At 45.8% G+C, this 10,366-nt stretch overlaps 1 protein-coding gene across 1 annotated transcript; it reads right to left on the bottom strand.

Moving 5' to 3' along the window:
* Nucleotides 1-209: 209 nt before the first annotated feature.
* On the bottom strand, nucleotides 210-6,966 carry LOC135289096 (protein NYNRIN-like). Its single transcript, XM_064402445.1, has one exon. The coding sequence runs from the start codon at nucleotides 6,963-6,965 to the stop codon at nucleotides 3,663-3,665; it is 3,303 nt and encodes a 1,100-aa protein (XP_064258515.1). The 5' UTR covers nucleotide 6,966; the 3' UTR covers nucleotides 210-3,662.
* Between the last annotated feature and the right edge of the window lie 3,400 nt (nucleotides 6,967-10,366).

Raw genomic sequence — 10,366 nt, 5'->3', positions numbered from 1 at the left:
CCATTCTTAAATCACAACACTGCCTTGATAGGTTCTTGAGTGCTATCAAAGTAGTCAGTTTGGATGTTTAGGAATAGTAACTTTAATTAACACAGTTAAAACTAGAAATCACAGCTACCATACTTCCCAAGCTTTTGATTTTCATGTGTCCAACTTGATTTTTCATGTTGAAGTGGGAGGGTGTGAAATTTGGAGGTTAATAATCATTGTTATAAATGAGCACAATGGGCCAGTCGGGTCAATTATATAGCCAATTTAATAATACAGAAAAGAGAAAGCAAAATCGCAGCGCTGGGCGGCGGGGGAGTCCTTGCTCCACCAACTACCGCGCCGAAAACTGTTCCGTTCCCCTTTTTGTACCCTCCCGCGCTCCTAGCCCCGTCGCATTTCCGGTGCTTCTCCGCGCATGTCCACCGGGTTGTTAGAGGGTCTCCTTCTGCCTCCTGGTGGTCGTCGAATAGGGCCTCTGGTACTTTTCCTCGGCGCCCCCCTCTCTGGGAATCTGGGCTGGGAACAACTTGTATTTTGATTAGCTCAGCAATGTTTAGTCTCATATGTTATCGCCTGGCAGTTGGCAGTTACTTATTTACATTATGTTTCCTCCTGTTTTTAGTGAACAAGAAGGTCACATTCCCATCACAACCTTATGTTTTCTCCTGTTTTCAGTGAACAAAAAGGTCATATTCCCATCACAAACCCCCCTTTTTTTCTATGTCACTATTTTTGTTCACTGAATCTGGCAAGCTCCTTTCTGCTGAGCTCTAAGTAGTCCTCTGTGTTCCCATCGCTTAGAGGTTCATACCTCGCCTTAATGAGCATGAGGTGGGCGGCTTCCAATCTCCCCTTTACCACATTAATCAATTTATTAAATATGCAAGGCCCGAAAGTGATTGTTAGGATGAACAATATGAGAGGTCCCGCTATAGTGGACAGGAGTGTGGTGAGCCAAGGGGAGCGGTTGAACCATGATTCGTACCAGTTTTGTTGTGCTTCCCTTTCCCTTTTTCGCTTCTCCAATTGTTTTCTGAGCTCGGCCATGGTATCTATCACTATTCCAGTGTGGTCTGCATATGTGCAACATTCCTCTCGTAATGCTACGCACAACCCTCCTTGTTGTAGAAACAGTATATCCAATCCCCGTCTGTTCTGGAGTACTACTTCCGATAAAGATCTTACTGATTTGACTAGTCCATCTATTGCCTTTTCGATTCTATTTAGATCTTCATCTACTGAGGCTCTCAAGTCTTTCATACCCCTTTGCTGATTTATTAGGGCAGTTGCCCCTGTTCCTACTCCTGCTCCTCCTAAGCCCAATAGGACGGCTACTGTGAGAGCTGTGGCCGTAAAGGGTTCTCGTTTCACTAAATGATGTTCAGGAGTGATCTGATGTTCATATATATATTCCTTTGGATGGTATATAATTCGGGGAACTATCACAACCTGTATGCAATATTCGAATGTCTCATTGAAATGAGGTATAGATATACATAGAGTGACTCCCAGTGTATTGCATACCCATTTGGCATTTACTGCAGGGAGAAGCCACTTAGCCGGTTTTTCAGACTTGACGGTTGTCATATCTATTTCACACAGATGTTTTTTGTCTGGTGGAATCTTTCCTACGCACCTCCCTTTCCCTGTTACCTGAACTATTGATATCCCTGGGGTTCTGTCCTGGCCTCTCTTCCAAAGGCACTCCCGTGGATTGGTTCCGTTAATCCTCCTAGGTTTTGCTGTAGTTCCCAAAGCTTCATAAAAAGGCGGGTTAACAGTATAGCACAACCAGCATTCATTGGTTAAATTTGGGTTCGTAGTATTGAGAACTCTAAATGTAGCTTGCATCACTTTCCACAGCATACTATACTCCCGAGCAGGTGGAGCTGTTAGTGGCCAATCTCCCGACTGAGTCGGCTTCCTTGTGAGATTTTCTACTAATGAATAATTGCCCCTTTCTCCCTTTCTCCCTTCTTCAGTAAGTACGGGGTTCGGCCCCACAGGTTCCGGATCATGAGGGACTGGCTCTTTTCTTATTAGAAAATGCCCTCCCCGATCCTTTCCTGGTTCCCATAATCTTGCCCCCCAGGTTTTTCCTGTGACCCAAACTGGATCGTTAATTTTGTCATTGGTCACGTTTATCTGAATGGACTGGCAGTTCCCCCCCGTTGTCACTCCACCGGCAAAATCAAATCGGGGAGGGGTACAGCCCCATGGGTACCATCCGACTCTTATATATGAGTCCCTCCCTCCTCCTGGGGTAAAGCCATGAGCTATAGTTTCACATCCCCAATATCCACAATAAAAGTGTCCAGGATAGTTGCAGTATGGTTTCCCTGGATTCGACGCTGGGCACATATAGAACCCTATCCTATTTAAACAGGGTTTAGCCTGGATAATGTCACATAGCTGACACCTAAAGGAGGGGACTCCTGAAGTTGTAGTTGTTGTTATGACTCGTTGATCTTCCCACCTAATAAGTGACCATTTGAAGGGTTCATGGCTTACGCTGTCCCCTAATGTTTCCCTAATCAATAACCATATCATCAATATTCGCATTAAAGTTGAGTAACATCCACTGCCAGTATGGGTATGAATAATCAGCCTGTCCAGTTTCACCCTTTCTTCAACTTGAGTCCCTTGGCCCTTTTGATCCCTGCCTGTAAGCTCTATTGGTGCTCCCATTTTGTGAAATTCCATCCTTCCGCTACGTATCCCTCCGCCTCGCTCGTCAACTAGTTTGCGACCAGTTACGAGGGCTGTTATCTTCTCGGCGGCAAGGATCTTCTGAGGGATGGGGTTTGCACCTCCTTCGCCTCTTAAGAGGGTTAACAGGGAGTCGCACCTATAGCTGTTATTTTGCTTGCGAGTTTTACCCTTGTAAGGACCAAGAGACTGGTTAGGACACTCTAGAGTTCTTTCCCTAGTTATCCCTCCCAACGAGGTTGGTAAGTATTTTCTGGGAGCCCTCCCTCTCTGGCAGTGGACTCACCACAACCTTTTACAAAGTTTATGACAGGGACGGATTGGCCCGGCTTTTCTTGATATGTAGACGCTCAAATTTAGCAATCAAATTATTTAAAGCTGTATCTGGGTCTGTGTCTTTTCCTAGGGGTCCAACTATTGAGGTCCTTAAGTGTGGTACCGTATGTCGGCACCTTGCAGTTAGAATACGGGAATTGGCGATCTGTCGGCACTTTTTCAACCAACATTTAATTTGCCACCTTGCCCATGCTAACAAGAGCTGTTCTGGGGTCTCATACACACTCCGAAATTGAGTATAAGGTATTCCGTTCTCTGTTTCTAATGCTAGAGCCCAATCTCCCCTCCTAATGTCCTTGCCTGCACACCTCCCGCACCACAAGTGATATATTAACCTTTGTTCTTTCCAATAAACCTTATTACGACCACCACATTTAAAGGCTACCCATGCCTCACAAAGTTCTTTTCCGCAGCTACAGCAGGGACTGCGTTTAAGAGGTTGGAACGAGGGTTCCTCTTGGGGTCCAAAAGTTTCAATCCACCAGACCCAATTGTCTGGAGGATTCGTTAAGGCTTCTCGAGCTGCTGAGTTGAAGCGTGCTAAACTTAGTAGATACGGCTGCAAAGTTAATGACAGCTTCTGTTGGACCCTCCTTTGGTCCGCTGGTCCTAGCCTTTCCCACTGCTCAGTCATCGGGATGACGGCCCATTTCTGGTGCTTTGGTGAATGTCAGTCTTAGGCCGTCTGGGGGTCCTTTTATTCTCCACTGACAGTTCTGTGAATGCTCAGGAAAGTCGGAAGGGTTCACTGGTCCTTTTACTCGACTGGCGTGAGTCCACCCTTTTTCGGCAGTTCTCACAGCAGTGTCTGTGGTGAGCAGGGTAAGATATGGGCCTTCCCACCTTGGGGTTAAAGGATTTTCCTTCCAACTCTTGATTAACACCCAGTCTCCTGGCTGAACCTGGTGTAATACAAGATTCAAAGGAGGTCGTTGAACCCACATTCCCTTTTCCCACAGTTTCTTTCTGTATTTTTCCAAGGTAACCAAATAACTGTTCAGACTCTTATTACTGATATTGGGGTTTATCTGTACTTTTTCCAAGTGGTAGGGCATTCCATATAGCATCTCAAAGGGGGATAGCCCTGTGTCCGCCCGGGGTTGTGTCCTAATGTTTAGTAATGCCAGGGGTATACACTTTACCCAGGACAATTTAGTTTCTAATACTAATTTGGTTAGCTGTTTTTTTATTTCCCCGTTCATTCTTTCCACCCTTCCCGAACTCTGGGGATGATAAGGGGTATGTTGCTCCCACCTTATTCCTAGGGAGTCGGCTAGATCTTGGGTTACCTTTGAGGTGAAATGCGGCCCTTTGTCTGAATCTATGGTTTCAGGTACTCCATATCTTGGCACTATTTCCTCTAATAGGATTCTTACTACAGTATGGGCGGTTTCTCTGGTAGTTGGGAATGCTTCTACATAATGGGTAAGGTGGTCCACCATTACCAAGAGATATCGTGTCCGCCCTACCTTTGGAAGTTCAGTAAAGTCAATTTGTATATGTGAAAATGGTCTTTTTGCCAACGGCCGACCCCCTGGGGGCAACTTCCTCAGGTTGCTTCGATTAACCCGTAAGCATGTTGGGCAACTCTTGGTAATGTATTTGGCGATATCATGTAGCCCTATAGTCATATATTGGGTTGCGAAGTGATCTGCTAACCCTTGTGCTCCCCAATGTGTACCTTGGTGTAGTTTATATAGGACTCTTTGGGCTACGGCTTTTGGCAATATTTTCCGCTTATCCCGAGTTACCCATTCCCCATTAAGTTTAGACAGTCCCATTTTCTTCAATTTGTCCTCCTCTTCGGGAGTGAAGACCAATGCTGGATCTTCCTGACTATCCTGCTCCCTTGGTTTTTCTCTCAAGAGCATTTCTCTAGCCGCTGCTCGTTTAGCCTCTTGATCTGCTGCATTATTACCCCTCGTCTTGAGGTCTGTTCCTACTTGGTGGCCTTTCAAATGTACTACTGCTATTCTTTTTGGTCCCCTCAGGGCTTGCAGTACTTCAGTTATCAATTGTTGATGAACTAATCCCTTCCCTTGTGAGTTTACTAATCCCCTTTCTTCCCATAATTTTCCAAAGGTATGTACCACCCCAAACCCATATCTAGAATCGGTATATATCGTTCCCTCTTTCCCTTTTAAGAGCTTCAAAGCTCTCAGAATAGCGTATAGTTCACAGGCTTGTGCTGACCAAGATTTATCTAAAGCCCCTGATTCCACTACTTGTAAGTCTGTGCCCCCAATAATAGCGTATCCTGATTGGCGTTTCCCATCTACCACCCGGGAGGACCCATCTATGAACAACTTTTCTCCCTCGTCTAGCTCTTCTTCTTCCAGGTCAGGCCTAATCTTGGTTTGTTCTTCAATAGTTATTAAGCAATCATGTATTAAAGGTGCTTCTTCTACATTCCCGAACAAAAAGGTTGCCGGATTTTGAATAGCAGTCGTTTCTAAGGTAAAATTTGGTGCTTCTAGTAAAATCCCCTCATATTTCAGGAGCCTAGCATCTGATATCCATTTATCTGCTTTTTGCTGCATTACGCTCCTGATATTATGGGGGGAGAAAACCTTAAGACTACTGTTAAAGGTAATTTTCCTAGCTTCTTCAACTAATAAGGCACATCCGGCTAACATTTGTAAACACGTAGGCCATCCCCTGCTCACGGGGTCCAAAAGTTTCGATAAGTACGCTACAGGTTTCCTTTTGTCTGCCCATTCTTGGGTTAGTACTCCAAAGGCAATTCCCCCTTCTATATTAACAAATAAATAAAAGGGTCTTTTTAAGTCAGGGAGACTTAGAACTGGAGCATGCACCAAGCTCTCCTTTAATTCTTTCAGGTTTTCTGTATCCTCCTGAGTCCATTTCATCCACCCATCCTGAGTCAATTTTTGGTATAAAAACCTGGCCTTACTACTGTAATTCTCTATCCACTGTCTACAGTATCCTGTTAAACCTAAGATTTGTCTGATTTGTCTCTTGTTCCTGGGGGTTGGCAATGATAGAATAGCCTGCACCCTTTCCGGATCTATTCTTTTCTCACCTCGTCTTAGATAGTGTCCTAAGTACTTTACCTCTTCCTCTACAAACTGCAGCTTAGCCTTCGAAACCTTTAGTCCTTTAAGCCCCAGGAAATTCAAAAGTTTTATACTTTCTCTTCGTACTCCCTCCTCATCTTTCCCTGCTAACAATAGATCGTCTACATATTGTATCAGGGTTATCCCCGGTTCGGTTTGGTAATCCTCCAAAATTTGTTCCAAAGCTTGTCCAAATAAATTAGGGGATTCTGTAAAGCCCTGGGGTAACACCGTCCATCTAAGCTGTTGTTTTCTCCCTGTCTCTGGGTCCTCCCATTCGAAGGCGAAATAATCCCTGCTTGCTTCATCTAGGGGGCAAGCCCAAAAGGCATCCTTCAGGTCGATTACACTGTACCAGTGGTTATCCGGGCTTAGTTTGCTCAATAATGTGTAAGGGTTAGCCACCACGGGGAACCTAGCTATCGTCCTCTTGTTTATTTCTCTCAGGTCATGTACTAAACGATAAGACCCGTTTGATTTCTTTACTGGTAAAATTGGGGTATTATAAGGGGACATACAGGGTTCTAATAATCCTTGTTTGATTAGTCTATCAATTTCCGGTTTCAACCCTTTGCTCCCTTCCAAAGACATCGGGTATTGTTTTATTCTTACTGGAATCTCCGGATTTCTAATGGTTACCTTGAAGGGGGTAATTTCTAATCTGCCAGCACTATCCGGATTATACCATACTTCAGGGTTGATTTTTCTCTCATCTTCTAATCTTAGGGGACACAACTTAATCTGAATCTCCTGTTCTACCACCTTGATTTGAATACCTAATTCCACAATCATATCTCTACCTAATAGGTTATAATCTGATTCTGGTACTAATAGAAAATTCCCAATACCCATCTTGGAGTCCGATTCTACTACTACCTCTTTTATAACTTTAACTTCGAACGGTTCCCCTTTTGCTCCCACTACTGTAACGGTTTCCCTAGATAACTTGCACCCTTTAGGTAATGACTGGAGTGTGGACCTCTCAGCTCCAGTATCAACCAGGAAGGTAACATCCTGGCCCTGGGGACCTACCTTCAATTTTACCAAGGGCTCCCTTTGATGTTTCTGGGTCCCCAAGAGATAGAGCCCCTGACCCCCCTAGTCCTCCTTAAACTCCTTCTCGTCCCGAATCCGCATCCGACATTCCCTCTTAAAGTGTCCTCTCCGTCCGCAGTAAAAGCACACCTTCAGTTCCTGTTTATCCCGTGGGCTTCTCTGCCCACTTCGCCTCAATTCCCTTCTGTCCTGTTCGGGTCTCCTATCCGTTCCCTGGCTTTCACGTACTGCCGCCATCATTAGTCGGGCTTGTTTCTTATCTCGCTCTTCCTCTCTCCTCACATACACTCTCTGAGCTTCTCTTAGCAACTCATCTAACCCTCTATCTTGCCAATCCTCTAATTTCTGTATTTTCCTTCTGATGTCCTCCCAGGATTTGGAAACGAAGTGTACCTTTAGCACTGCCTGTCCCATCTGTCCATCTGGATCCATTCCTGAATACAACTGAAAATTCTTCCTTAATCTTTCTAGCCATTCAGTGGGGGTCTCATCCTTTTTCTGTCTTTCGTTAAAGGCTTTATTAATATTCTGTCCTCTTGGGACAGACTCCCTGATTCCCTGCACAATTATTGTTCTGAGGTCTTGCATGTGCACTCTATGGGCCGGGTCCTGATGATCCCAATTAGGATTTTGTAATGGCCATTTTATATCTGCTGCCGGCCCCTGCGCGTGCTGCGCATCCCAGATGCGCATTCCCTCTCTTCTAATCATATTTTTTTCCTCTGCCGTGAACAGGATATTCAGTATGGATTGTAATTCCTCCCAGGTGTACATATTAGGTCCTAAGAATTGATCTACCCGCTCGGCCACTCCAAGCGGGTCCTCCAAGAGGTGTCCCATTTCTTTCTTAAATTCCCTAACATCTCCTGAGCTTAGGGGCACCGACACAAACCCTATACCGGCCTGGGGTCCCCCCATGGGCATTTCCCTTAAGGGGTATAAGCCTCTCTTGGTTCGACTTCGAGTCATTGGCCCTGTATATTCGGGCCCGTCCGAATCCGAGTCTGTCCCTGCTGGTGCATTCGGAGGAGCCTCCGCTTCCTGTGCTTGGGGTGGGAGTACATAAGGAGGGGGTGGCACCAAAGTGTCTTCTGGTTTATTCCCCTTTTTCTTGCTCTTATTCCCTTTCGGTGTTTCAGAGAGTTTGAAGAGAAACACCTCGGGTCTCTCTACCCAAACTTTAGCATAATCACTCTCCTCCTGAGCACAGGGGGGTTCTCTACTATTTACCCAGATATTTAAGGTTTGCCTTACCCAATCTTCTGAAGAGCCAAATACAGGCCAAAACACCCTCTTGGAGATTTCTTTTCCTCCCCATACTTCCATGCAATAGTGAATCATTTTAGCCTTATCCTTGTCCCGTGTGCCTGGAAAATGTTGCCAGTTTTCTATCATAAATCCTAAAGGGCTTTCCCTAGGTATTGGAGGGAGTTTCACCTCGGCAGGGGGCTTACTCTTCCCCTGTCCCATTCTTCCGGAGTGCCTTCTTTCACACAGTCAACTTTCGCTTCCCCTGGTTCGTGGCCCAAGCCCTCGCGGGTCTGTGGGAAACGCACTACTAAGGGTCCACACTCACTTGGAAAGTCTGGCTGCCAGCTCTCCTCTCACGCACCACACACTCGCCGCACTCCGGGATCCCAACCCCGCCCGGACGGATCCCGTAATACTTACGCATCCCGCGTCTTCGTCCGGACTTTGTGCACAAATCTTTTAAGGGGTCTCCTTGGGCCCGCAACCTCCCTTTGCTTTCTCCTTTCCTCTTTTCGGGGTTCGTCGGTCGGGGCCGGGAGCGGGTCCCTCAGGTCCCGGGGCCTCCGAATCGGAGGGGCGCCCCCTCCGGTATTGAGAGACCTCTCCGACGGCCACCGATCCGAGTCACGGCACCAAGTTGTTATAAATGAGCACAATGGGCCAGTCGGGTCAATTATATAGCCAATTTAATAATACAGAAAAGAGAAAGCAAAATCGCAGCGCTGGGCGGCGGGGGAGTCCTTGCTCCACCAACTACCGCGCCGAAAACTGTTCCGTTCCCCTTTTTGTACCCTCCCGCGCTCCTAGCCCCGTCGCATTTCCGGTGCTTCTCCGCGCATGTCCACCGGGTTGTTAGAGGGTCTCCTTCTGCCTCCTGGTGGTCGTCGAATAGGGCCTCTGGTACTTTTCCTCGGCGCCCCCCTCTCTGGGAATCTGGGCTGGGAACAACTTGTATTTTGATTAGCTCAGCAATGTTTAGTCTCATATGTTATCGCCTGGCAGTTGGCAGTTACTTATTTACATTATGTTTCCTCCTGTTTTTAGTGAACAAGAAGGTCACATTCCCATCACAACCTTATGTTTTCTCCTGTTTTCAGTGAACAAAAAGGTCATATTCCCATCATAATCATCTGTAGCTCTGAATTGTTGGCACAGTGAACTGTGTTTTAACCTTCAAATTTCTCTCTTTCTTTTGTGGTTACAGCTTTTTTTAGCATTGCAAACTGAAATTTTACTGCAGCTGGGTTTTGAATTAAATTATTGTGAAATATGGGATTTCACTATACTCCACTGTTGGAGGTTAGGATTTTTTTCTTTCTTTTTCCTTTCTCTCAGGGAATTTTCTCCCATCTGTTGTCTAAGAAATTATAACAACCAGGACTTAAGAGAAACAAAAGAAGTGGCCAAGGTGGGGGGAAGGGGTGCAGCTGGCTGCAGCCTCTTAGGGGGGAGGGGGGGATGGGGGGGGGGGGGACGAAGGGGGGGGGGGCTTTTCTCTTGGGAAGGGCAGATATACCATGAGATTTTGGCTGAGGGGTCAGGGGACTGGGCTCAGCTTGTTATGAGTAAAAAGTTATCCATTTTTTTTAAGGTTACAAAGTTAAACAAGTTGGGCAACTTGCTGTTGAATTGAAGTTTTTACTATTTGTTGTTAATAGCTTCATGTTGCAATCACCTATTGTTAATAGTTTTTCTTCGATTACCTGTTAATGGTTAGAAATCAGCGCAATTGTCCCCCTTCTGCTTCCCAGGGAGTGACCCCGGATCCTGCAGGTAGCAGGGGGGAGGGTGTGACATCAGAGCTGGTATGCAGATGAGAATGCATTTCACCAGATTTTGCAATTTTCCAGGAAAAAACCCCTAAAAACAACGAGCCAATATGGAATTAAGAGACCTAAGTAATGTCTAAAGGTGAGGAACTTAATCCAGTATCTGCTAAAATCCTT

Source organism: Passer domesticus, chromosome W (genome assembly GCF_036417665.1).
Source record: "Passer domesticus isolate bPasDom1 chromosome W, bPasDom1.hap1, whole genome shotgun sequence".
Taxonomy (NCBI): domain Eukaryota; kingdom Metazoa; phylum Chordata; class Aves; order Passeriformes; family Passeridae; genus Passer; species Passer domesticus.
This window is presented reverse-complemented; position numbering and strand designations above follow the sequence as displayed.

Coding starts and splice junctions, on each gene's coding strand:
- LOC135289096 (XM_064402445.1), bottom strand. CDS start 6,965: ATGGGTATTGGGAATTTTCTATTAGTACCAGAATCAGATTATAACCTA.